The sequence below is a fragment of the Maylandia zebra genome, linkage group LG22 (assembly GCF_041146795.1).
Source record: "Maylandia zebra isolate NMK-2024a linkage group LG22, Mzebra_GT3a, whole genome shotgun sequence".
Classification (NCBI taxonomy): domain Eukaryota; kingdom Metazoa; phylum Chordata; class Actinopteri; order Cichliformes; family Cichlidae; genus Maylandia; species Maylandia zebra.
The window spans coordinates 28,539,102-28,565,664 of record NC_135187.1 but is presented as its reverse complement, the minus strand read 5'-3'; the positions used below and the strand labels follow the sequence as shown (position 1 = coordinate 28,565,664).

The 26,563-nt window shown below is 39.2% G+C and overlaps 1 protein-coding gene across 5 annotated transcripts in view; it reads right to left on the bottom strand.

The window, feature by feature from the left end:
- The window catches only part of trappc9 (trafficking protein particle complex subunit 9), a 231,322-nt gene extending 205,819 nt beyond the window's left edge, over positions 1 to 25,503 (bottom strand). For 2 of the 5 annotated variants that reach the window (XM_024798279.2, XM_024798281.2), the window contains exons 1-9: positions 25,417 to 25,503; positions 23,912 to 24,019; positions 22,712 to 23,304; positions 18,800 to 18,945; positions 18,507 to 18,632; positions 14,830 to 14,856; positions 13,641 to 13,762; positions 10,476 to 10,601; positions 7,905 to 8,121 (exon numbers count right to left, since the gene is read on the bottom strand). In XM_024798279.2, the coding sequence (XP_024654047.2) occupies positions 7,905 to 8,121; positions 10,476 to 10,601; positions 13,641 to 13,762; positions 14,830 to 14,856; positions 18,507 to 18,632; positions 18,800 to 18,945; positions 22,712 to 23,292 (1,345 nt within the window). In that variant the 5' untranslated portion in view covers positions 23,293 to 23,304; positions 23,912 to 24,019; positions 25,417 to 25,503. Of the gene's footprint in view, positions 1 to 7,904; positions 8,122 to 10,475; positions 10,602 to 13,640; positions 13,763 to 14,829; positions 14,857 to 18,506; positions 18,633 to 18,799; positions 18,946 to 22,490; positions 22,552 to 22,711; positions 23,305 to 23,911; positions 24,020 to 25,416 lie in introns of those variants that run through there. The other 3 variants (XM_076878906.1, XM_024798280.2, XM_076878907.1) reach the window with 3 other exon arrangements.
- Between the last annotated feature and the right edge of the window lie 1,060 nt (positions 25,504 to 26,563).

Here is a 26,563-nt window from a genome sequence, read left to right as displayed (position 1 = left end):
CACGGTGTTGAGTTTTATTATGCTGATGCTAATTCGTTAATCTTTATCTTTTAACACATTTCCCACCATGTCTGTATAAGCTCTTTGTAAACATATTCCATAAGATCTCTCCCCGTTACTCAATAAAAGCTGTTTCTCAATCTTTGGATGATCAGCTTTAAACACAAAAGGTAAATGTCATAAAGTCAGCTAGAGTTAGGTCATAACACTGAATCATTTTGTTGGAATAATATCAAACATATCTTGTTATCATATGCCTGTTGAAATTAGGGATTTCACTGGCTATAACTCAATCAATTCATTTTCTCCCGTTGTCCAACTCGGGATTGTGGTTTGGATGGAGGAGTATACCAGGAGGACAGTACACCCTGGACTGGTCGGCAGTCTATCAAAGGGTGAACACATAAAGACAGAAAAACCACATTCAGACTTGGGGCCACTTTAGAATCACCTATTAACCTAGAATGCATGTCTTTGGACAATGCACATGTTTTTTGTTTCTAACGCATTAAATCTGAATTTCCCCCTCATATTTTTCCACCTGCTAAGAGGTGCCATGATGAAGAGATAATCAGGGTTATTCACTTCGAGAAAACTTCAGTCACTGGAAACAAAAGACCAAAAAGCAAGAAATATTCAATGAATATTGTTAGAAATATTTTTTTTAAGTTCTTTAAGTTCTTTTTTTTTCCAAGTTCTTTTTTCATAAACCCGTAAAGGCTCGTTTTGGGTAATAATCAGAAAGACAGAGAAAAACATGCCTGTGTGTATATGTACAGTGGAGCATCTACCAGTCAGTCAGCAACTGGGGAAGCACAAGAACAACTACACCAACATCTGACAACCAATCATCCAAACAAACTTTAACTCAGCGTTACACTTCCTCGTGTCCCAGAAATACACCTGCCAAGTTTCAAGCAGATTAGTCAGTTGTCGAGATACATGATGAACAGATGGTCACGCTGACCTACTGAGATGTCTGGAATAATTAGTAATTAGCACTCATTTTGAGCCAAATTCCTCCAACTCTGATCTGATCACAAACGTCTTGTACAAGCACAAAATTAGCTTAAACTAATTCGCTGAGGCCATCAATTCAAAGTATTCATGTGTAAACTTTGGCTTGCTAACTTAGCTGCCGGTGTTTTGTTTCTGCAGAGCACCACAAGACATCTTAATAGCATTCTATCTTGACACCAACAGTTACATAAGGCCCTCAGCCCCCCACGAGATGCCCTGCTCCACTCCCAGCTGTCTACTGTTGACTCACTGAGTGGGAAAGAAAAACTAGAGGGTAGATGCACTGGAGAGGCTGTGGGGGCCAGAGGGAAGGAAGGAGGATATTTGGTAAACACTCTGATGTTTCCTCGGCTTAAATACCACTTCCAGTAACATCAAATCGTGCCCATGACGCTTTTTACTTATCAGCATTTTTCTACCACGGCTGTTATTCATCCTGACTTCTTCTGCCATCTGAAAAAACTGCAAATGCCATTCCTTCATAAGGGATTTTTTTCTGTCATGAAAACTGCACCCACTAAGCAGTCTAAAAATAGCTTACTTCCACCTGTCTGCCAAAAAACGGCGCTTATCTGGAGGACAGTAATCCAAAGGACACTTCGGATTTTCTGAGCATGTCGCTCTCGCTCAAACATGAAAAACGTGTTCATTTGTGGTATTTTCAGTGCTGAACTGGAGGTGTCTGGCAATCCAATTAACACACCACCAAGATAATGAGTGTGGTGCCACGGCCAAGCAGTCACACTGTCATGCAGTAAACCTGACTCAAAAGGCACTGTACCCTCGAGCTGCCTCAGATCTACTGTGTAGGGTGATGAGATGGCACATAGAGCCATTGTTCTCCTCAATTATAAGCATCCAAATTATTACAAACAGAGAGAACTCCAAAAATTAATTCAACAGAATGACAACAGAGCAGCAAGAGGACAAAAGATGACAGAAAAATGCAGTGTCCCCATTACTGCCAGCAGAAAGGCGTGGTGAGAAAGGGCATATGAACCACTTACAAAACCATTTGCTCCACTGTGTCTCTGGGCACAGCAGCCTTATTGCAATGCACTATTGATCCCCATTTTCTTTCTTTTTTGAACTTGCAACTCTACTGTATTGCCTTATAAACTCTCATCTGATCCCTTCTGCTAAAAGGCTTACTTCCATCATTTCCTACTTTCCCATCAGCCTTGTGGGAATTGGTACGTCAGCTGGGAGAGTAGAGCTAGAATATGTAACGGTACTTCAACAAATCCGGCATCCAATCTGTGTGTTCAGCCGTCAGCCATTGCAGCAGTGGCAAATCGTCTTGAGGTGGTGATATCTACTCAAAGTTATGCGAGGCCAGAGCGTAATCAAACATACTAACGAAGACACTTATGTTATGTTATGAATAGCCAAATTATTGCATGTTACATTTTAAGCAATGCCACTTTTAGTTACCAGGCAGCAACCAGTGGGACACAAAAATGATCAGAATTGCTGAACTTGCCCTTTCCACCGTGTTTGTGCTATCGGTGGTTTTAGGAGGATTTTGATGAAACCGTCTTTGATGAAATTATCTGATAAATAATATAGCCTGCAGCGTGATAGGACTAATCCAAAAAGTTCTAATACACTTCACTACTCCCAAAAGTTTTAGGACTTACTACTTTAGTATTAGTTCGATACTTAAAACAAATTATAGATATCCATGTCCTACTACATTTGTTGCATGTATTTATTCATTGTATAAAAGGATTACATCATTAATATCATTAGAAGCCCATGCTGCATCACGATCAATAAATTAATCTTAAATGTTACAGTAGGCAGCTGCACACTACCATAGACTTTGTATAAAACATAAAGTGCCCTCCATAATTTGAACTACGATAGCTCTTTTAGATGTTTTCTGACAAAGTTATTATTAATAATAATCTGTGTAACCACTGGTTTGCAGCTTGTTGTAGAGTGTTCTTGAGTTGGCAAGTTGTTATGAATTTGTTTTTCTTTACCACAGAAATGTTTCTGTCATCATGCACTTCTTTTTTAGCCTTTCTTGCTTTTTGTTGTTGCCAAGCTGAGCAGTACATAAAATCTTTTCTCTCTCATTCATTCTCTTTCCCCCTCTGATGGTTTTTCAGCCTAATGATCGCTCCCTCACTTGTACCAACATCCCTTTGGGCCTCATATTTTCAAATTGTATTAAAATTACAGTGAAAAGTTATAAAATACAAATTCAAGCCTTTGAATCAACTTCAGCTGTTATGCCTGCTTCATTTGTCATGAAATAACACGGCAGAAGGCATCACCTGGCCATGAAACTGTTTATCAACTGTTTATCTTTTAACAGTTGATATTTTTTATAACGCTAATTAAATTAAAGCTCCAAGTCTGCACGTCAATCACATATTGATTGTTTGATTTACAATATACTGTGATGGTGTACCGAGGCAAAACTACAAAAATTATCTAGCTCTGAAACAAACACGGAAGTGCATTTGATTGTTTACACTGGCCAGCAGGGGGCGACTCCTCCAATTGTAAGTCCATTGGTATTAACATCTACTGGCAACCAGCCTTCAGCCGTCCTTGTCAGTGGCCTCAGTTTAAATACTAAGTAAATGAGTTTTGGGTCTCAGTCATGAAAAATGGTGTTATTTTCCTAATTATAGAACCCATTAATGTCCAAAAGGACCATTTCAAAGTGACAACTGCCCCTTGATTGTTATATGTGTGGTTTGAAAAAGCAAAGATGCGAAAACACTCAGATCCAGGATGCAAGACAAGGTTTTGCAAACCAATGTATTACTCATTTTTTTTAATTCCCAGTGATGAAGTATCACCATATCACTGTATCACTATGTACACTGTTATATAGTAGTTTTTGAATACAGTGGATTTTATCTACTGTTCTTCTCCAAGACTTGTTTAGGAAGCTTATATGTTGAACTGTGTAAAATGATTATATTTTAAGTGAAGTGCCCTTATAGAATAATGCTATTATTTATACATTTTAACTGACTCCCAAGATATGCGCTGCAGTTCTACCTGTATTAGTGAGTTAGAATAATGAAATAGGGATTGTTCTCATGTTTTCTGTTTGTGTTTTATTTTTCAATGATTTGCTCTACCCCCAAAGAAACCATCTACTTTTACCTCTAACAAAAGCCAAACAGTAAACTTTATATCTGATATGTGATCAAAGAAAGGGAGGAGAGAGAGAATAGCTAGATTGTACAGACAGGACTCTGGCAAGGGTTTTAACCACTTCAGATGTTTAAATTCATCGTGCAGCATCATCGTGCAGGTGTCTGATCTGTCCCAGATTGATTCTGCACCAACAGATGGTATGGCCCCCACAGAGCTTGGATCTTAACATCATGGAGTCAGTGTGGGATTACATGCAGTGACAGAATTGACAGAACTGAAAAAGTCTAAATCCACAAAAGAATTGGGGCAAGTTCTCCAAAATGACTGCCACAAGTTATTTTTAAAAAGCTCATTTTTGAAGGCTCCCCGCAAATCGCTACCTTATCGTGGTGGAAGGGTTTGTGCATCCCAGGAATCACAGGAGCTATGTTGTCAGGGGGCTTTGGTCCTGGGTGAGGGACCAGACAAAGAGTAATTCAGAAAACCACTATGAGTAAAAGATCAAGCGAACAGTTCACCCTCCATGGGACAGGGTTCACCCTGGACCAAGGCCCAGGGTGGGTGCCCTTAGTCCATGGAGCCTGGTGGGGCACAGCCCCAAAAAAGGACATGGGACCACCCTCCTGTAGGGCCACCACCTGCAGGAAGCGCTCTAGGCATCAATGTGTATTATTTTATGTTGCATTAACCCTTTAAAGCCGGTCTGAGCGGGCACGCTCCGTTTTACGTAACTATTTTTAAATCCCGGTAGCACTGCAAACACATAAGGTAGCACAATAATTTTATGAAACCGGAGGAGTTGTACTTACATCTTATGCCATCAGCTTGTCCTAGGTCACAGTTTCCTTCCACATATAGCTTTGCAAAAACTGCATAAAAAGCACTTGCAGCAACAAAAACATAATATTCCAGAAACACGCTTTGCCGATTCGATCAGCTGTTCGTAACACTTCCTAGTCCATCAGCGCGAACTATCGCATTTCCGCCATGACCTGCCCGAAACCGGAAGTGACGTCATTTTGCGGAAATGTAGTTTTTTACCATCAGGACCTTATGAGCCTATACTGGTGTTTTTAAAAGTTATGTTTGACTTTATGACTTTCTGTGTCATTTCTGGGATGCTGAGGACTCATATTGCACTGCTGGAAATAGTTTATTTTGATGCATATGCTGGGGTTTTTTTGCAAATTTGCACTATAATATTTATTTTCGTTTTTCCTGCAGTAGATAAAAATTGGTGTATTTCAAAAATAAAACTATGAAGACACTCAAATTAAATTTCCTGTGGTGGGAAACTATTTTGTGCAACTTTTTTGTATTTACAGTTTTGAGGGATAAGCCTCTTAAATTTCTCTAACTAGAAATATATGTTAAAAAAACAAAACAATTTTAAATTTTTTTGTAGTTTATTGCTCTTTTTGCAATTTATGTAATTACTATGCACTTAATGCAGACATATCATTAAAATTTGGGCTATAATGGTTGTATTGATGTATATCAACTTGAAATGCTCCCAAAAATGGCACTACAACATGTACAAATATAATATAAGCTCTGTCGGACTTGGTTCTATGGTAGGTCTTAAAGGGTTAAATACTGTATTTAAACATAACATACTGTATTGAAACTACTTGGAACTTTTTTTAAATATGAAGATAAAAATGAGGTATTTGAAAATCAAGATTATGTAGTAAGTTTATGAGTCTAAAAGAAGAAGGAATGAAAAATAGCAAGCAAACCTGTTCTCAGCAAAACATTTCCAAGTCACAAATGTCTGACAGCACTGTAGGATAAATGTGTGCCAAAACCACCTTTTTAATTCTTTAACTGAAAGCTTATTAAACCAGACACTTAGTGAAATGTGAATTGTAACTGTTCTATTGTGGTGCGAGTGCTTTGGTCCACCCATTTCACTGTGAAATTTGCCTCTACATGGAATCCTTTTTTCCCCCTCCTCATGCAACTCTATAGTGCTCGCCTGATTGGGTCTGAAGAGAGCCGCTTTGGTCAAAGTCCCTTGTCATGGGCTAGACACAGAAGAATACAGATGAAGTGCAGATCGAGTCCAGCTCTCCTCCAGACCACTTTAATTACAATTTGCTGAAATGTTATCATGGACTTCTGTCCAATGCTGTCTACTGCAGCTCAAAGGACAAGCATTTGACCTAAAAGATGCAGCTTGTTTGTGCATTTACAAAGGAAAAAAGGCCCAAGATTAACAGCTTATCAGAGCAAAATCCGCTCTCGCCACAACTCTTGAATACCAATCACAACAAGAATACCGATGTCCCTGAACATTTCTGTGCGCTGTTTTCTTTTGAATGGACGGTGCTTGCTACTGAGAGGCTGTAGCATGCAAGGGTCAAGAGTCTGCAAGAGTACAAGGTTTATCAGGGGAGGCCGTACAGAGTAGTCTACAAGAGCTCAGGTCAGGTATCACCCATGACTCTCTTTGAACAAAGGGTTGGTTTGAATGCAGAACACCCTGAAAGAGTGCTTGTGAAAAGACAGCAAAGCTGGTAATGAAACGAAGGCTCTTCATCAGCTTAATCCATTAAATATGTTGACACTGTTGTTAATCACACACTGTGAATCCTGTGAGAGGGCACAGCATTCAGAGTTTGAGAAGACTGATTCACAGAGAATTACTCCTTTTCACTGATATAAAATCAGCACTTCAGCCTTGCAACCCTTAAAAAAGAAAAACTAAATCTAACTATAGCCGTTCACAAACATCAACTCCCCGTTACCCTTCCTCCCATGGAGCACCTAACACTTCAGACACACTTCTCACTCCTGGAGATCTTCTGTCTGGTTTAGGAGAGGGTGCTGCCAGGACAGAGTGTACAGGAGGCATTAAACGTGGAACCCCGTCGCTCACTAGGAGCAAGATTTACAGTGCACACCAACTCAAAATCCTCTTTAGGTGTTAAAAATCTGTATTTACTACAGAGAAGCAGTGTCAGCTTGCAATTGAAAGACATGGACAAAAGTATTTTTGCAGCTTGCTTTATTTCATATGTTATTTATAGGAATTAAGAGTCCAAAACTGGGGAGGAGATGAATCACACCACCATGATTTACGATTTAAATCTGTGCCGATCAATTTACTGCTACTGTGCTAAAATCAACACTGTTAAAAGCCTGTTTTATTTTGCACCTGATGTGGTCATGACAGTGCTGTTAGGAGTGTTAATTTATTTGTAATGAGAGGGGAAGAGTTTATCAGAATGAGTGCATAATTGGCAAAGGTGGATGGCTGTGAGCACAGTGTCAGAGCACTGGCTCCATCATGTAACTCTTCAGTGAGTCCTCCCTCCGCATGTTTAGAGCCTCCACAGTAAAACTGCTATTTTTATGAAACAGAATAGAGCTGGACTGAATTTAGCACCACAGTAAATGCGTTATTGCAGGGAGTGAATAAATGAGCTTTCGGGTTACAATCGAGGGGTGCTGTGGAATTACTGTGTCACATGCCACATGACGCAATGTCAAAATCAGTGCAGGACACCCAGCAAGTAAGCATAAAAACACCTTAAGTCTCACTCTCATTACTGTTATTGTTTACCATTTTCTTTTTTTCAGTAGCAAGATGAATAATTAAAAATAGCTGCATCCATAATATGAGGTAAGTAGTTAGAGATATGTTTGGAGGCTGGACAAGAATGGCCCGTAGGTTTTTGTTTGTTTGTTCTTGAAACAAACAATGCGAATTGTTATGCCCACATATTATTCAGCCACCATGTGACCAAGCCTACCTTTGCTGAAGTCTTTAGGATCGAGTGACAGGCTGTACCCAGGTAACGTCTCCAACAGCAGCTTGTAGCAGGCCCTCCAGCCAGGCTCTGGGATGGTGGGAGCTACACACTGCATGGCAGCGACACGCTTGAAAAAAGCTGATTTTCGATGGAATCCAATCAATTCATAGAGCTCAGACAGGATACTGTAGCGCTGGATCTTCTCTTCCTCCGACAGCTGTGGAGAGAGAAACACCATTATGCCTTCCTGCACTGGAAAATTCACTTTTTAAAATCACCTCATCTTATCAATCAATACATATGCATGCTTTGATATTCAGAGGCACGAGGGAGGTAAATTATGGTGAGATCACCTTGTTTAAAAGTGTTCTTGTGACATCACGGCCACTTTGTAAGCCAATCACAGGTCAGGTAGATATATAATTTATCAAACACAGATTTCTGTTGGGGCATCTTTTTATCAGTGTCTTCTAATGTACCAAGAGGGCAGCATTAATATTCCAAACCCATTGATGAAAGATGATGAAAAGACGACTTTGCCTGACATTAAAACACTGAGATTTAGTTAAAAGTGAAATGCTGTCTGCCCAGCTCATTGGAAAGAAAAAAAAAAAAAAAGGGGGGGGGGGGGTTACTAAATTTGGTTACAAATTGTTTACAGCATGAACTTTCTATCTCAATGACACTGCTCTTAGATCTATGTTTGTATTGGATCTAGAGAGTCCTGCAGCTATACAGATGTTTTTTAAGATTAATGATGTCGTGGTTTCATTTATTAATAAACAGGCATAGTGTCTGTTGTCTTATAAGTTACTTAATTTAAAGCTCATAATCAGCTCTTTTACACTATTTGTTACCCGTATATTTTCGTCAGCTCTTTCTCATCATTTCCTTAGTTCTGGCTCTTCCTCTTTACCTCGAGCCTCATCTCCTGATCTGAGGTCATCTATCTGACAAAAACATGCATATAAGATCCCTATTTATTCCTGATATTGTCACAATTACGTATTGTCAAGAAACTACTCATGAAATCGTTCTGTCTGTAGAAAGCTGACAACAAGCGGCTAAACAGCAGCAGCTGGCTATAAGATAACATTTTGACAGCTAACGTTACGGTGCAAGCGTCCTAAAAATGATCAACACATTGACTATAGTCATCACATTGTTTATTTGCCAAGCATCCAAGTCAAGCAATTTTAGATCCACTTCAAAGAAAGTTTACTAACACCAGCTAATGGCTGCAAAGGCAGCAGTGCTTAACCACAGAAGAGTTCAGGTTATCCTCAACAACTCAGTATCACTTCCAGACGGAAGTAAGCTTCACTGACTCCTTGACTCCTATCACTCCTTTCAGTTTTACACCCTCCTCTAGATTAAATAGACGTGAACACCCAGCATACCGACAGGTGACTGACAGCCTACACTCACTATGGAAGAACTGTGCTGCAGTTTTTGAAGCGAGTCTGGGGTAAAAATTTATTATTTAATTGACAGATATCAGGTTTTTTTATTCAAGATTTACCACTTAGTGTTGAGATTTTTTTTAACATGTTAAAACATTTTTGTGAATATCTTGATGCATTCTCAATCATCCAGGAAAGTAAATCTCTCTGAAGGAACAGTGGGCTGGGAGATCAGTTCCTTAATCTTAATTATACAAATTCTCATGACCATTGATCAACAACCTGTTTATAAGATTGGGGAAACCTGCAGTCAGCTGAGACTGAAGAAGTCACTTGGATAAGTGCCAAAAGATTTCTCCCACAAAACGCTACGTCAGATGAACAGAATCCACTTTTGGAGATTTTTGTGAATAAAAACGTTTCTATACACAAATACGCCAGCTGTAATTCATAACAGATGTGAGCCATCTAAATTTGACATTTTTAATCCCTCCTGACTGACCAAAATGTGATTGTCCTACAGGGGCCACCATAGCTAGGATTGTGCTCTAGAAATGGGAGGGATATGAACACTAGATAAAGTTGACTGCAATCTACTGACATCTAGTGGTGAGATTTTACACACTGTGACTTTAACATGTCTTTCCAACATCAACCTAATGAAAAGAAAATCACGTCATTTAAAAAGTTGTTCCATTAAATGGTTTTGGAAGTTTGACGCTAAATAAAAATTGTTAAGAACACTTTCATCACACTGAACAATAATAACAATGACACAGGAGGAAAATTTCAATGACAAATGCAAAAAAAAAAAAAAACCCAAAAAACCCCCCAAAAAACAAAAAACAGAAAAACTGAAGCATTTTCACACAACAGGAGAACAAAAAACTGTGAATCAGTGTACTCGTAGGTGTCCTGGAAGAACTTCACTGACTCAAAGTCGTATGAGCAAAAAATTCAGACACAAAAATAAATGTATTAATCTAATGATAAAGAGCTAAGACCAAAAAAACATACTCCGAGGGCACAATATGGTGCAAGCAAGGCCCATTTTAGAGTGTCTTTTTGCTAAAGGTCCTGTGATTTAACTGTCCGCCACAGAGCCAGTGGACATATTAATCATCCCGTGCGGCTGGGAAAGCTTTTATTTCCCGGTCAGATGGCGTACCTGTCCCAGGTTGATGTAAACGGCATTCTGCAGGAAATCGGAAGCCTCTCTGGCCCTCTTCTGAATAGCCAGCACCCTGACTGCTTTCACACAGGCCTCCAGCTCGATGACACCTGCGTTCTTGTACTGCGAAAGATAAGAGGAGGAGCAAGGGGCAGGAGGAGGCTCGGTGTTAATGAATAATGAACAGTCGATCAGAGTCGCCTTGAGTTTTACAATCCACCACATAATCAGGGAGAATGTTCTCTCATTAACATATGACCGTATTCATCAATCAACGCGGATGTGGGAAGATGGAGCAGTGTGATAACTCGGATCTCCTATTTTTCTACGTTCAGGAATTCCCAACCATTACTCAGTTTCTGCTGAAAAAGCTGAGCAGTTGCTGCTGGTTTGCCCCCTTTTTCCCCTCTTTTCTTCTCTTCTCAAACCTCACCGTCCCTCAACTTCCTTCCACTTCCACCCTCATTGTCTCCTTATTAAAATTCAATTAATATCTGAATGGCTCTGTGTTGAGATGTAATTTAATTCTGAATGAACTAGTTACAGGTAAAAGGGCTGAAAGAAGGTCAGTGCAAAGAGGCAATTATAATAATGAAGATAAAGAGCAGGATTGCTTCTGAATAGTTTGGAAGCATAATGAGCCTATTCGGCTTCCCCTAAGCATTAAAGATACTTTAATAGTATTCTTGGTGACTTTGTACAGGGTCCAAGTACATTGTGCTATAAATGGAACCTGTACAATAACTTTTCTGTGTGCAGGAGTGCATTATTGCTGACTAATAAGCTTCTAGTCCTACTATCTACACATGCCCCCATGCTTGCCCCCATGCAGCTTCAGTATAGCAATAATAACAAACAGCTGCTGTCAGCATGCACAAGTCCTTAACAACTCAAACAAAATAAAATACTGCCCCCTGCTGAAATCAATAAATATTACTACACAGCTTACGACGCTTACGTTTCTGCTTACCAGCGCTTTTGGTTTTGTGTGAGCATTAGTCTAAAGACTGAATGGCTGTATTTAAAAATACCCTTTATTTTCTCTAATCTGATTCCCTATTCAAGTCAAAAACACAACCCATTAACCTGGAGCTCTGCGGCTTGTACTATGAAGCAAGATCGGGATACTCAGCATATCTTTTTTAATCTGGCTTCAATTACCCTTCACTTAACCACTATTCACAAGAAGGTGCTTATCAACTCTGTAAGTTAAACCAGGGTTAACCACATAATTAAGACTGAGGTTTTGCAGCATGTAACCAATCACAAACAAGCACTGGTCTACTGGCAACAGAGCAGATCATTTCACAAACAATAACAGAACTACAGGATAGGAAAAATATGAGGTTAAACTCGTAATATACACCATCAACATGACAGCTACTACAGCCAAGCAGCACTGTCAGGAAAGCGCTGTATGTAGCTGTAGTATTAACTGCATCAGTTAATGTAAATACTAGTAACTATAAAACCAGGAGGGAAATCTGGCAAAAATATGCTGACCACATAATCTAATGGACTTATCAGTGTAAATAACCAATCATTACAGCACTGGGAGCTCCTGCTATAATAACTAATTAAATGAGCGAGCTGTTAGATGTATTCTTTCAGCACGTAAGAGAGTTTTTGCCCTATTCTTTCCACTGCAGGCCTGATGGCATTAAAACTGGCTGAGAGAGAGTACACAACAGATAAACAACAGAATTCAAAGCAGTTGCAGGCTGACTTGCAAATTTCATATAAAATCAACATGCACAAGGCTTTAGTGCTCTCTGTTTTAGGATTACGTTGCTTTATAACTCTAGAACAAAGAAATAACTTTAGAAATGTCTGCAGTCAGCAAGAAAAAAAAACAGAGGGGAGACAAAAGTTTTAGTTAGAGAAGTGATCAGGCAGTAGGTGGTGGTTTTGCATGCACTGACCCCTTACTCATCCTCATATGACAATGCACCATGACGAAGTAGTTTGATACAGTGAAACCACAGGATAAAACACGAGGTTATCTTGCCAAGTGTCCAACGCTGCTTCTTAGCACAAACCTCTAGATGGTCACTCATCTCATTTTTACCAAGTCTAATATCAAGAGAACAGCCTCAATAAAGATAAACTAAAGCACCTTTGGAGAACAAGTGCAGCCCCAGGCAGGACCTGCTGCTTATCATGTACAATTAAAGGAGAATAAATGCTCTTAATCTGCAGAGGGTGTTTTGATCTAAAGAACAAGGCTGCCATTAGTACTTTGTCTTGCTGTTTCAATAGCTAAAAATCTCTCTTTAGGACCTCCCTACTGCATTTGTGGCTCTCTGCTAGGAATCTAATTTTCCTCTATTCTGTAGGCATTTCTGTAGGGTTCATCAAGTTTAAGATGTTAAAACCACATATCAACAATCTAATATTACATCATTCTTAGCAGTACTGTAAAAGTACAGTGGAAAATCACAGGATTATATGAGCTATTGATGGAAAAGTGCCTGGTTGCATGACACTGACCTTATGTTACTAAATATAGGCTGTCATATATTAACTGTTCCTCTACGTTCCTCACTAAAAGCCGCCATGTGTGCTGTCAATCTCATCGTCCTCCATGCTGGGAAACAACATGTGGCCCAAAATGTTCTCCAGACTTTCAGAATCAATGGCATGAAGCCTCCGGAAGTATCCAACAGAAAGGCAGAGATCACAGAAATGCTGATTTGCATGGGACTAATCACTGTCACAGGGCTTCTGTGCTCTGGTCTGAGAGCAGAAGGAGACACAAATTCCTGTGAGGGTTGCATCAATAAGAGCGTCCAGCATAAAGATCAGTGCCAAACAAAAATTTGCAGATCCATCAGCTGTGGCAACTGCTTACCAAAAAAAAAAAAAAAAAAAAACGGAGCAGCTAGAAAGAAGCTCATCTTGTCCTTGTTTAGTCCCCTGAAGACTCTTATTGAAAATGTATGGCCTGCCTGTTAGTGTTTGAATATATTGTTAAGGAATTCATTGGGAAATTTTGAATGACAATTAAGCTTTACTGTAATCATCTGTACAGCAATTTTAAAATAGTTCATGTTTAAGATCCAACTAAAAATCAAGCAAAATAATTATTATCCTCAAGCCAACCCAACAACAACCACACTGGTTGGGACCTGGTTTAACAGCCGTGTACACTTCGGGCAGTACCTTTCCATAGTAGGAGATGGCCTCTTTGTACTTCTCGATAATGTCCTCAGGACTCAGGCAGTTCTTTGCTCGTCCAATCTCAGTGCTGGTGTCCGCACTAATGCCGTTGGTTGTGAGGGCTCCTACAGTCAAAACGGGACAGCATAAGATTGGTACAGGAAAGAAACAGAGAAGACGACGCATCACTCTGGTCTGCTACTAAAGGAAAGGAAGGAGAAACAGAGTGAACAAAGGAAGAAGAGAAAACTCTTCGAAGGAACAGTACTGGACACCCCGTCAACACAAATACTTTCAAATATATCACATAACACAGACCACGTTACAGTAATGGATTGAAATATTGTTGAAAACCCACAGGGTGATGAACCAAATGTATTTATCCCATTTTTCCGATTTAAAAGAACTAAAACATGAAGGGGTAAAATTAACAATAAGATATAAACACAGCCACAGGTAAACTTACCTGTTAGTCTTTAAATGAAAGTGCAGACGGCCTCTCTAAGCCAAATCTGATTAGAATACACACTGACCTGTGTGTGTGACTGTGATGCTGTCACAATGTATACGATGTGATGCTGACCAAATGATATTTGCATCATGAAGGGGCAATGATTGTACAGTGCAACACACTGTGTAATTTTTTAGTTAGCGAAGATACAAATATACACAAAATATAATAGAAAATATTTGCTAATATAGTGACAGATTCAGCAACAGTGAGCGTTTAATAAGCAGGAAGTCTGCACGACTGGTGTTTGACTGCCCCCCGCTGGAGCAACAACAGTCTTCAAAGAGAAATATTCTAGTAAGCAATTTCTTTAAATCATTTTGATAGGTTTCAATTATTTTTCTTTCATAATCAAGAGTAAGATGTATGCTGGTATTATTAATGGGTCAATAAATAAGGAATGGAAGCAACTGAGAGAGGTCATTTAAAGATCTGGTGACTGAAAGTGAGGCTGTGAGGAGAAAAAAAAAAAAATGGTGAAACCAAACCAACAGAGGAGAACATCTGTCACAGGAGGGAGAAGTACATCGGGTGATTTGTGAAACAAACTATATAAATCAAGGTGGTGACGGTGAAGGATGAAGAGTGATATAAAAACAGATGCAAACGAGGGCACGTGTGATCACAAGCAAGCAGGCAAATTGTTGTCCAGAAGAGCTAAGTTGGTTATACATTCCATACCTGGATCAATGAGAACCTCCTGAGCCCCTACAGACAGAGAGAGAGAATGCAGATTCACTCCATGATGCAGGGAGCAATGTTAGCAGTGTTAGTCCCAACAATTTGCAAAAATGGCTGCTGCTGGTTTGCCATGAAACACTGAGCATGTAGCTGTATTATTGACACTGCTCATTCATCGGCCAATCAACATCCTATTAAGTGATGACAAGCAATTTTGAGCTCAATAAGGTGTGGTGAATAAAGCTTTGTGTTAAGCTTCCAAACATTTACACTGCTGCAGCTGCTGCCACTCTGGCTCATTGATATACTACACCGCTATACACACACTATAGTAGTATTTTAACTCTATATTAAACTACATAAGAGCGCCATACATGTTACATTTTATGCATAGTAGTACTTATAATATGTAATACAAAGTGGTTGTAACTATATGGAGGTTGATTAAATTTCATTAAAACCATGTGCGAAACAGAGCATGTGCAACGGTACTAAAAAAGTTGTGTACTTACACAACTTAACAAAGTAATAAACAAATAGTATATTTTACTCTTCGTGAATTAGGCCAAATGTGTAAAATCTGCAAACATGAGGAGGCACTGGTGCAAAAGTAACTGAGGGAGGGAGGCAGTATAATGCCTTCATAAAGTGCTGCATTTGAAGCGCAACACCTGCTCAAAATCTCATTTCATTTCATTCTCCTCATCACAATAAACAAACTGTTTGTTTAACAAACAAACTGTATTCACTGGCTTTTAATACAGTGTGAGAGTTATTTGATGCTAATATTATAAGTTATTTGGTACTAGTTATTTTGTAGTTCTGTACAGAACTTTGGTCAACGCTGCTGCTGTAATGAAATGTGCTATAAAAATAAAACAAACTTCAACTTATTATTAATGCAACCAATAAACCCAAACTGATCATCTTCAAAAAATGAAGAAATATATCTGAATAAAACTGAAAAGAAGAACTCTACTTTTGACAAATTCGGAAAACAAAATATTTACCGTATTTCCCGGACTACAAAGCGCACCTGAATATTAGCCGCACAAGCTAAAATCAGGGGAAAATCCTGTTTTGTACATACATTAGCCGCACCTGACTAAAAGCCGCAGGTGTTTCAATGTTGACTCATCATATGTAAGAGAATATGCACAAAGGGAATTGTCAGGAAAGAGATGGCTGTTTGGAGACACACCCCTTTTATTAATATTTTGAAAAACAAGTTATGGGTACATATTTGCACATGTAGTACATAACAGTAACCTACAGCACACCAGAACAATAGATTCGGACTACCTTTTAGGCTCAGGTGCAGTGACACGGCTTTAACAAGAAGAAAAGTCAGTCATTCACCACCATCTTCCTGCGCACTAAAACCACCAAAGTCATCTTCTCAAGTGTCGGAAACGAACAGGCTCAGGATGGCTTCGTCATCCACTCTTCTTCTCTCCTTCGTTGTCACTTTCAAAACCAAAGAAATCCTCATTGTCATTGTCAGTGTCGGAGTCGAACACCCTCTGAAGGGCCGTGGCGGTGTCCTCCTCTTCATCATGCAGCAGTCCAGCCCTTCGAAATCCGTTGGTGATCGTGGATGTTTTCACACTTTTCCACGCCGTCAGAATCCACCGGTGGAGTTGGGCATAACTTGCTTTTCGCAAGTTTATCGCCGCTCGTCATCCACGACTCCCGCTGAACGCGTAGCGCTACTTTGAAGTTTGTTTTTCGCGCTACTTGTACGGCACTATGTTGCCTGGCGGATGGACATGTGACCAACATACCACTCTTGAACCCCGATCCTTCCGCCAGGCAACGTAGTGCCGTACAACAGTGGAACAAACAAAACAAATCGTCTTACGATATCACAAAAATCATGGACAATCTATAGAAAAGCCGCACCTGACTAAAAGCCGCAGGGTTCAAAGCTTGTGCAAAAAGTAGCGGCTTATAGCCCGACAATTACGGTAAGTAGTACAAAACCTTGAATAATTCTGGGCCATACTGTACATATCAGGGCCGCACGCTTATGCTCAAAATGATAATCATGATTACTTACAACATTGACATTTTGATGATTTCTCAGGATTAATCAATCATTTTATTGCCAAAAACAAAACATATTAACGCCAATGTAGTGTGAAATTATTTGCGTCAAAATAAATGTATTCCACCTTATCAACAAAAAAATACATACAAAAAAAATCATCACCAAACTTAACACAAAATTAAATCAGCGCGGGGTACGACTTTCATTCTTACGGGCGATCGTGGCTCAACAGTTGGGAGTTCGCCTTGTAATCGGAAGGTTGCCGGTTCGAGCCCCGGCTCAGACAGTCTTGGTCATTGTGTCCTTAGGCAAGACACTTCACCTACTGGTGGTGGTCAGAGGGCCCGGTGGCGCCAGTGTCCGGCAGCCTCGCCTCTGTCAGTGCGCCCCAGGGTGGCTGTGGCTACAATGTAGCTGCCATCACCAGTGTGTGAATGTGTGAATGACTGGATGTGTAAAGCACTTTGGGGTCCTTAGGGACTAGTAAAGCACTATACAAATACAGGCCATTTACATTGCATTACATTCCTTTTATTTAAAAGACATATTTTCAGAGGGACGGGACTAAAACTCATAGCGACATGAGACCCCTCTCTGTTTCTGGAAATGGTTTCATGCAGTTTGTAAAGTGTTTTCAGGTGTTTGAGTAAGTTAGTTGTGGCACAAACACTAAGATACTTCTTGATTAACATCACTTGAACTAAATAATACAAAGTATTGCCAAATAGATGATATTCTGCTTCGCAGGACAAGCTCTTTGCCTTCTGCTGTGCCAGATATTTGAACTTTCTTGTGCATTTGTCTTTAATTCAGTGTTACTCATCCAGTCAACAATCAGGAAACTTCTAGCTGCACAGTGCAGGGAACAGGCAGGCAAATACTCAGACGCTCATTTAGGGAGCTCTCCGATTCCATTTTGCTTTACGTTCTGTTTGCGGAGCATACATTTTTAGTAGTACTCAATCACAATTATTTAATTGTTAAGAGCTAAAATCGTGTTCAAGATTCAAATTCAATAAAACTGTGCAGCCCTAGTGCATAGCTGAATTCCTTTTTACTGAACATTTAGCTTTAATTTGTTTGCTGTTACATTTTTACTGTCACTGAAATTCCCTTTTTTAGTTATTTTAATTTGATCATTCGTTTAATGTTGTTGTTGTACAGCCTTATGTAGTTTATAAATACTTAAAACTATCTGAAAATTAATTGTTAGGGGGGGAAAAAAATAAATCATATTCCAATCCTAAATCCACAAATCCTCAGATTCATTCAGACAAATGCGTTTTAATAGTCTTTGTGTTTAGCAGACGGTCTACAGATTCAGTTAACTTAAGGTATACACAAAGCTGTGTTAAAATTAGAGCAAGTTAAAAGCAAGTTAATAACAGGGCAGGCAGAATAAATGATGTTAACTGTAAATTAGCAGTCATCAGGTTAGGTGAGAAAAGCTTTGGAGGTTTCAGGAGGTACTCTGCACACAAAGTAAGCAGCTTTCTTGAGCAAGCAAAGCTTAGCAGTGTTTGCGCTGCTGATCAGTAGAGATATTCTCACTCAGTTACAACTCACACATAGAAAACAGTCATCAAGGCCAGCGCTTGACAGCACGGTTACAGAGTGATGTGCTCACCTGCTCTGTGGCGTTTCCCTGCATCTAGTGGCTGGGAGATACTCTGTTTGCGCCCCATCATCTTCCCCGCTGTGCCTCCAGGGTAGTGGAATATGACAGAGGCTGAGCATAAACCCTCCAGTGCAGCTGCAGACAAAAAACAAAACAAAACACAGCACTCTACCACTCAGATCAGCTTGCACTAATGATCATTTGCTTCAAAGTTTTGAGATCTGCATGTAAGGCGAGCAAAGGCTATAGTATTTACTCTCGTCAACAACTGCAGTATTAAGTCTGCTTCCTCCCAAACTTACCACCTAGCCAGAGGAAGTCATTAACTCCCCTGAGCAGCTCCACAGCCATGTGGTAGTGGACCAGCGCGTCCTGCAGCATGCCTGCCTGGAGACACAAGTCCCCAACGTGCTTCCTCATCCGTCCCTGACATCGTTTCTTATAATGCCTGAGGGGAAACGAGTAGAAAGAGGAAGGAAAAAAACTTCTTCAGACAACAGCAGGGTGGATCAAGTGTGTCAATTCAATCTAGAATAAATGTTTCGATTTTTGGCAATTGATTTGTTTGAATACAAAAAACAACTCTGACTTATGCTGTTGTAATTTCCTATGTCAGCAGGGGGTGGGGAGTCTTCTACAATGAGGATATATTAGGAGGGAGAGCAAAAACAAAAGAGCAACAAGACAAGGACAGAGTATGAGCTGTCCTACCACCCCTTGGCCTTTAGCCTTGCACAAGAACACACAGGAGGTAACAACTTTACCAGGACACACAGGGAACTTAGCTGCCTTGTGCAAGACATTTGAGACGTCTGAAAAACAGGAGGTCGTATGAAAACAATATGAGGGATCAGCAGGTGAAGTGAATTCATGGGCAGAATTCTCTTAGGAGTGTCATCTAGAAGCAGGGATATAAAAATCTACAGGAACAGCTATTCTGGGAGAACTGTGTCACACATTTGGGCAGTTTAAATATTCATACAAATGCTCAGCAGGCTGCTTGTGAACAGTTTTCTCTCTGATAATTATTTCTGGTAGGAAACTAGACTGCTTAGTAATAAAAAAAAAAAAAAAACCATATCAAACTAGATCTGCAGTTATGGAAACTTTCATCTGATTCGTGTCTTAGGAGCTGCTGTGCCAGGCTGGAATGTAGCACATGATCTCATGAATAAAGAGATGAGATCTGATCTGTGCCATTCAGCCAGACAGATCACAAAACAGCACCTTCTTATTCCCAAATGCTCTCTAAAGCTGGGATGAACTTCAGCAGCAATGACATGTAATGCTTAGGAGACCAAACTATCAGCTCCTCCTTCATCAGTGTCTTCATGTTTCAGTATTAAAAGCACCTTTTTTTAAAATAACTATTTGGTACATTTTTTTTTATATTTTGCATTATATTTTGTATCCATTTATTTCAGATTTTAAGCCTGGGAAACAAAGAAATCTTGTTTATAATATATATTATCACTTATGATGTAAACAATAGTTAAAAATCAGTGATAAAATGTCATAAATATCATAGTATTTGCAGATACAGGGACACAGGTCAATACTGCTGATATCAGCCGTAACCAATATTCAGCTAATGGTTTTCACACATACACACTCACACGCAAATGTACAATATTAACATAAAATTACTACCCTGGTGTTTACCATCTAAAAATGCATTTATAAAACCCCAAAAGTACAAGCATTAAATACCAATAAAGAAATAGACTTTTTAATGTTTTGCATTTGTTTTTACTTATATATTAAATTTGAGTTTTTGCCTTCTATTCAGTTAGTTTGCAAGGTGGGTTTGCCTGTTTCAGTTTAGATTTTTGGATTGATAATGTTTCATATTAGTTTAGTTTTTGTTAGTTTTCGCCTTTGTAATCATTATAATATGAAGTTCTTTCTTGTTGTTGTTTTTTTTTCATCTTTGCACGGCATAGGTTTCAGATGTCTACAAGAGGTATTACAATAAAAATAGCACTTTTGTGAAGGCAGTTCACTCACACACACATGTAAACACTCCAAATCTCAGTAAGCAAATGCACCAAAATCCCATCAGTCGGGTTATGTTGACAAATTTTACCAAACTGACAAAAAAGAAAAAGAAAAAAGAATCCTCCATGTTTCTAGTTTATTTTCTCAGCTCCTTGCTGTGTCTGACATACCCTCCCAGAAGCAATAAAAGGGAGTTTGTGGCACAGACATCCTGGGAGAAAGAACAGGCAGATCTATTTGTGGATCACAAGCAGATTTGAGTTTAGTATCGGTTCAGTGCGACACGCTTGCCATGTTCCTGTATGTTCCAAACATGTTCCAGTATTTGCTTATCAACTAAATCTGATCATCAGTTATACTTACTAATACTACTGTATATTACCATTACTTTTTAAAATTATATAAAATAACAATATATTTAATGAGGCCAAAATCAGCAACATAATTGAAGGATGTGTCAAAGTACAATTGAAATAAAGTTTCCCATTATGAATTTTAATACTCTTAAATTTGATAGGTTTTAATTGGATCTTTTGTTAAAAAGGTTTTGCCATTTTCACTGTAATTAGGATCAAACTACACAGGTCTTGTAAATAAAGTCTCGTCTATGTTTCATTACGCTGACACAACAAGGACTTTTTTTTCCTCATTTACTTTCATTATTGATTTTATATCTATGAATTTCATGGATGCATAAACACTGTGGCTACCCTGTTGGTTAAACTTGTACAGTCTAGTGCAATCCATGACCCATGAATTCAGACTTCAATAGTTTGAACCCCGTTTGTTTTTAATGCTTTGGCCATCCCATTTGCAAGTATGAAGATGCCTGATTGTTAAATAAGAATGGTTTTTGCAAAGCCTAAAAACAAAAAATGATCTCACTGACAAATAAATTGTTTTACTAACATCAGTGTTCACCATCAGAAGTTTGTATGAGCAACTGGACTGCATTAGATATATTTATATTTTGGGCTTGAGACATTATAATTGTAAAACGTATTAAATCAACCTATGCCTGTGTTTCAACATTATCAATGAACTTGAACTAGCTACTCTCCAGACTTCGGGCTTAAACACATTAAACAAAGAGCTGTAACTTGTAATGTCTAGAGTTCTGCCTGTACAATAACTGCTGTAATTCATTATCAGTGAAGTACCCTGATTCCAGCCAAAAACAAAAAAAGGATTTTTGGAAAAAAGTAAACAGCTTTTCTAGTAATATTCAAGTTTTTTTAAACCAAGATGGAATTGGTGGAAATGCTCACCTGGAGGCTTCAAAATAACAGATCGCAAACCACCTGGAGATGTCACAACAGCTATGTACACTTTTTATACCATCTATGGTTCTACTTTTAACATTTCCTAGGAAAAACACCACCTAGGTTACTTTTGTGCTTAAATTTAACTTCTCATGTGTCACAACTCTTGCACTGCAACGCTGCTGCTCGGCACTAAAGTCATACTTTGAATTAGGTAGTCTGTCATCAATAACAGTAACTCATTAGAAGAAAAGAATGGATGTCCTTCATTTTGTTTACACACAGAGCCAGGAGGACAGGTATAATGGGAGTAATTAGGATTTCTTGTAAATGGGAAAATACTTAGAAACATGGTTATTTAACTTCTCTTAGAATCAACTGTGAAAGTAGAATTAATCTGTGTGTAACTGGTGAAATTAACAAAAATGTTGTGCTGCTTATTAGTACTTCCGTACATTCAGGATTCATTCTTTTCCCTGTGGAAGAAGGAACTATCTTGCATTTAAAAACTATTTATTCAAAGTGCTCTTACTTTAATTCTGATTATTCAGTTATTCAAAGCCAATAATGTCAACTAAGCCATTTCCACCCAGTTGGTCCATAGACTGAACAATGCGCAGGAGTGATGAGTTTGGTTTGGAGTCATCATCAAATGAACAGCAGCAGTGCTCTTTTGGGCAAAGCTAAAGCTGATGGGATAGATGTGGATTAACTAATGAGTCTAATGTCTCACCTTTTTGCACCCAATAATAAACTCACAGGACAGTATGAAAGAAAAAAAAAGAAGAAAGACAAATAAAGCAAGGTAAACAAACAAACATGAACACAGCAAAAATCAAAAGACAGATTTTTGACAATTTCTGACCAGGTGAGGCTGACATGTTAGAAGCAACCTGACACAGACAACACCACCGACCTGCAAAATAATGTGACTGCGATGACAGAACGACTCACCTGCTGTCCGTGTCTAAACCCACAAAGTCCTTCTTCTCAAAGGGCACGCAGAGCAGGGGGATCTTGTCACCGGATTTATCTGTGGCACGGTCAAGCCGCTTGGACTCCAGGACAATATATATGGACTCCACAAAGTCCTCCACTCTCTTCTCCACATCAGAGCACTCTTCAAAGCTGGGATAGAAGGCCACGTCCGTGCGCTGCTGCTCGGTAATTTCCCCACTCAGCCCAAATACCAGTAACCGCGAGTCATACAGCGTGGAGCTGTACACTTCCTTCTGGCCGTGGAAGCGCTCGGCCGTCTGGGGCCACTCCTTGGACGTGGCACATGTCGTGATGGAGATGAGGCCCACCACTTTGCGGTGTGTCTGGAAGTCACCCCACTCGTTGTTTTCAGGCAGGTAGTGGTGGCGGTAGCGAATGAGGATGCGCTGGGAGTCCCTGATGTTCACCTGGCTCACGCTGGCAATGCGCTTGTAGATCTTGAAGAACTGATCCTCGGGAACGATACCAACCGGCTGGACCACCACAAGTACTGTCTGGTGGTCCTCAGCACACTGCATGTAGTCTGGGACGCTCATCTTTACATGTGACTGCATAAGACCGAAAAACAAAAGCATTTAAAAGAGATGATCTTAATTCAATTTACAGTGGCAACAATAACCAGTTAATGTTTCAAACTGAAACATTAACTGGTTCTATCACTAATAAATGCACATTTCCAATATTACAATACTGAACAGCAATTTGGGAAATGCTAGCAAAAAAGAGGGGAGGGGGTTTGTCGCTAATCATCTTTAAAGAAGATGAGGGAAAGAAGAGAGCCGAGATGCCACAAAACAGCTTGTGATGAAGAGAGAAGCTGCTGCTGAAAGTCTTTTTATGTTAAGAAGAAAAAAGAGAGATTGAGAGAGACATGGACAGGGTTGCTACACACACAGCAACAAGAAACAAGTGTGTATTATTCAAGGTGTGACACAAAGTTTGGAAGAACAAGTAAAATGGAATATGTTTCACAGTTGTCCTTCATGCTGAAATAAAATAAAACTATCAAGATACAGCAAAAGGTTTTTTGTACCACAAACTGGCACAGCAGTTCTTAAAAAAAGAAACCAGTGTTGCTAAGCCAGCAAAGCAACACTAAAAGTCACCAAAAGACAACTAAAGGATTCATTGGCTTTAAGTGCAATATAGAATTACCTTTAAAATCCTTCATAAACTTGTGAAGTTCAAAAGTCCACAAAGCTCTCAGTTGTTTTAGCCTCCAGTTACTGTGGTCCTCTTCTTTGGGACAAGCTGCCTGCTGACCTGAGATCAATTACATGTGTGCAAACATTTTAAAATACTCAAAACTGTTCTGTTCACAAAGACTTGCACTCAATAGCTGTGTATGTGTGTGTCTGTGTATAGTACCATTTGTTTATTTTACCTTCTTTGTGAAGCAAATTGAGTTTATGTATAATGAAATTTGCTATATAAATAAAATAGCCAATTGTCTATATTGCAGATGATGACATAAATATTTCCATGGTTAAGAAAAACAAATTCAGATGATCTAAACAAGTCAAGAACAATCTGGAGTGGGTATCTGTTTTCATGAATGGAAACAGAGAGAGTTTATAACAAGCACTTCATAGTTTGACAGCAACTTCCAAAAATGTGTCCTTGTCCAACACACTATGAACCTATACGTATATATCTGCAGTTGAAGAAAAGTGTGTGGTGTTTTGTTTTGGTTTTGTAATTGGATTTCTGACAGTAAAAATATCTAGTTACAAAAAAAAAAAAAAAAAAAAAAAAAAAAAAAAAATAGAAAGCCATGCCTCTTTACCTCCTAGGACCTGGCGTCCACATATGTGGACATCACATTTTGGGTTATTTAGACCAAAATACTCAATTGTCCTCTCATTATACTGCTACTGTTCCATCGAAATTTTAAACGAATATCCTCATATGTGGCTGTCAATTTTCTTAGAAACAAAAATCAGGGGAAAAAAAAATAAATCTGGTAATTCTTTGTTTTTACATTCATCGGGTCCCAATCAGCCCAAATATCAAAGAGAAATTAAAAATGCATGCTGTGGAAGAGTTCGGGTCTTAGGAGGTTAAAGTGACAAACTAAAGGATGTCTTTTATTAATTAAACTGTAACACAAATCTATGCAGATCGTAAACAGGTTTTAAATAAGTTTCCCATGAAAGCCTTTTTATCAAGGGTTAGGAGAACAACACAAATCTGCTGAGTTTAAATGATAAAGTCCTGCTTAGTGTCTCTGCTGTGTAAAGCGACTCATCCATAGGACGAAACGATGACAATAAGGATGCACTTCTGCCCAAAAGCAATATTAACACCTGCTAACACCTGTGATAGAAACCAACACCAAGCAGTTGGAGCTAACATGTGTCAGCTGATACAATTAGCAGGAAAAGAGAGAGGAAAACAATATATCAGATAAAACAGAAGTCCCGGTTTAATGAGCTTTTCATAAGCTAATATGTCTCTATAAGTTTGTGGCTCCCGTTTAACTACATTCTGTCAACACACTGCTTTCAGCTAGCTTAGCTTAGCTAGCTAATCTATGAATGTGTTGCTTACAACGGTCATACAAAAACAGCACTGAGGAATGCGCATATAAGTTCAGTCAAATTAATTTTCTTTTACAGAAGTGCCATTAATACATTTCAAATAACGAATATTCACGTTACCTTAGCAGCTACCTGTCAAATGTTTGAGCTTCCTTCTTTGGCTCAGTACTTAGCGACAACAAATTAACAGCGAAACTTCCGGTGTCGGTTTTCAAAATAAACTCTCTAGCTGTTCTAAGACAATATCTTAAGGAAATACGAACATCAGTTCATTCAATAGTTATTTTTATACAGTAGATCTTTTGCCACTTTTGCTAGCTTACTGTAACGTGGTAGTTTACAATGAACTAACTAGTTTTCACGTTTCAGATTTTGAGAAGTTGAACAATACAGAAATGTGAGCCGCAATGAAGATATGAAGAAATTATACTCTGAATTTTTATTATTAAAAACCAACCCCAATGCCAATATGGATAATGTTCATGTCATGCTAGCACTTTACCATGTGACCTTGTGGGCCAGTTTATTGAGTCTGTTGGCATCCGCGACCCTCAACCTGCTGCCCCAGCATGCAACAGCATAGAGGATGGCACTGGCCACAACAAACTCATAAAAAATCCTGATCATTGTCTGATAGATGCTGAAAGATCTCAGCCGCCTTAGAAAATAGAAACGACTTCCTGTAGAGGGCAGTGGCGTTTTTAACCCAGTCCATTTTATTATCAGCGAGAACTCCGGGGTATTTATAGTCCTCCAGAATGTCCACATCGAGCCCCTGGATTGAAAGAAGGGTCATAGGTTTCCTGGCCCTCCTAAGTCTTCAATCGGTTCTTTGGCCTTTTGTCAAATGAGCCATTGCACTCAAGCGACATCATACTACATACCAACTTCAATGTGAATTTTAATGTTACCAATTTCTCCTTCTTCCTCTTCTCCCTTTAGGAGTTGCCTCTAGTCTCACCCTATCTGTACATAGATCTTCTTTGCGGTCTTCCTTTCTTTCCCTCCTGCCAGCTACATCCTTCTACCTTCTTCTGCACATGTCCAAAGCATTTTAGCTTTACTCCTCTTAGGTTCTCTCCAAATTCCTCTACCTAAACTGTCCCTTTAATAAACTAATTTCTCATCCTGTGTCTCCCAATGGAAATCTTAACATCTGCCACCTCCCCTCCTTTCTATTAGTGCCACTATCTCCAAACCATAAATCATAGCAGGTCAGTCTTGTAAACCTTCTCACTCATCCTTGTCACTTGTCTTAGCTCTGTCT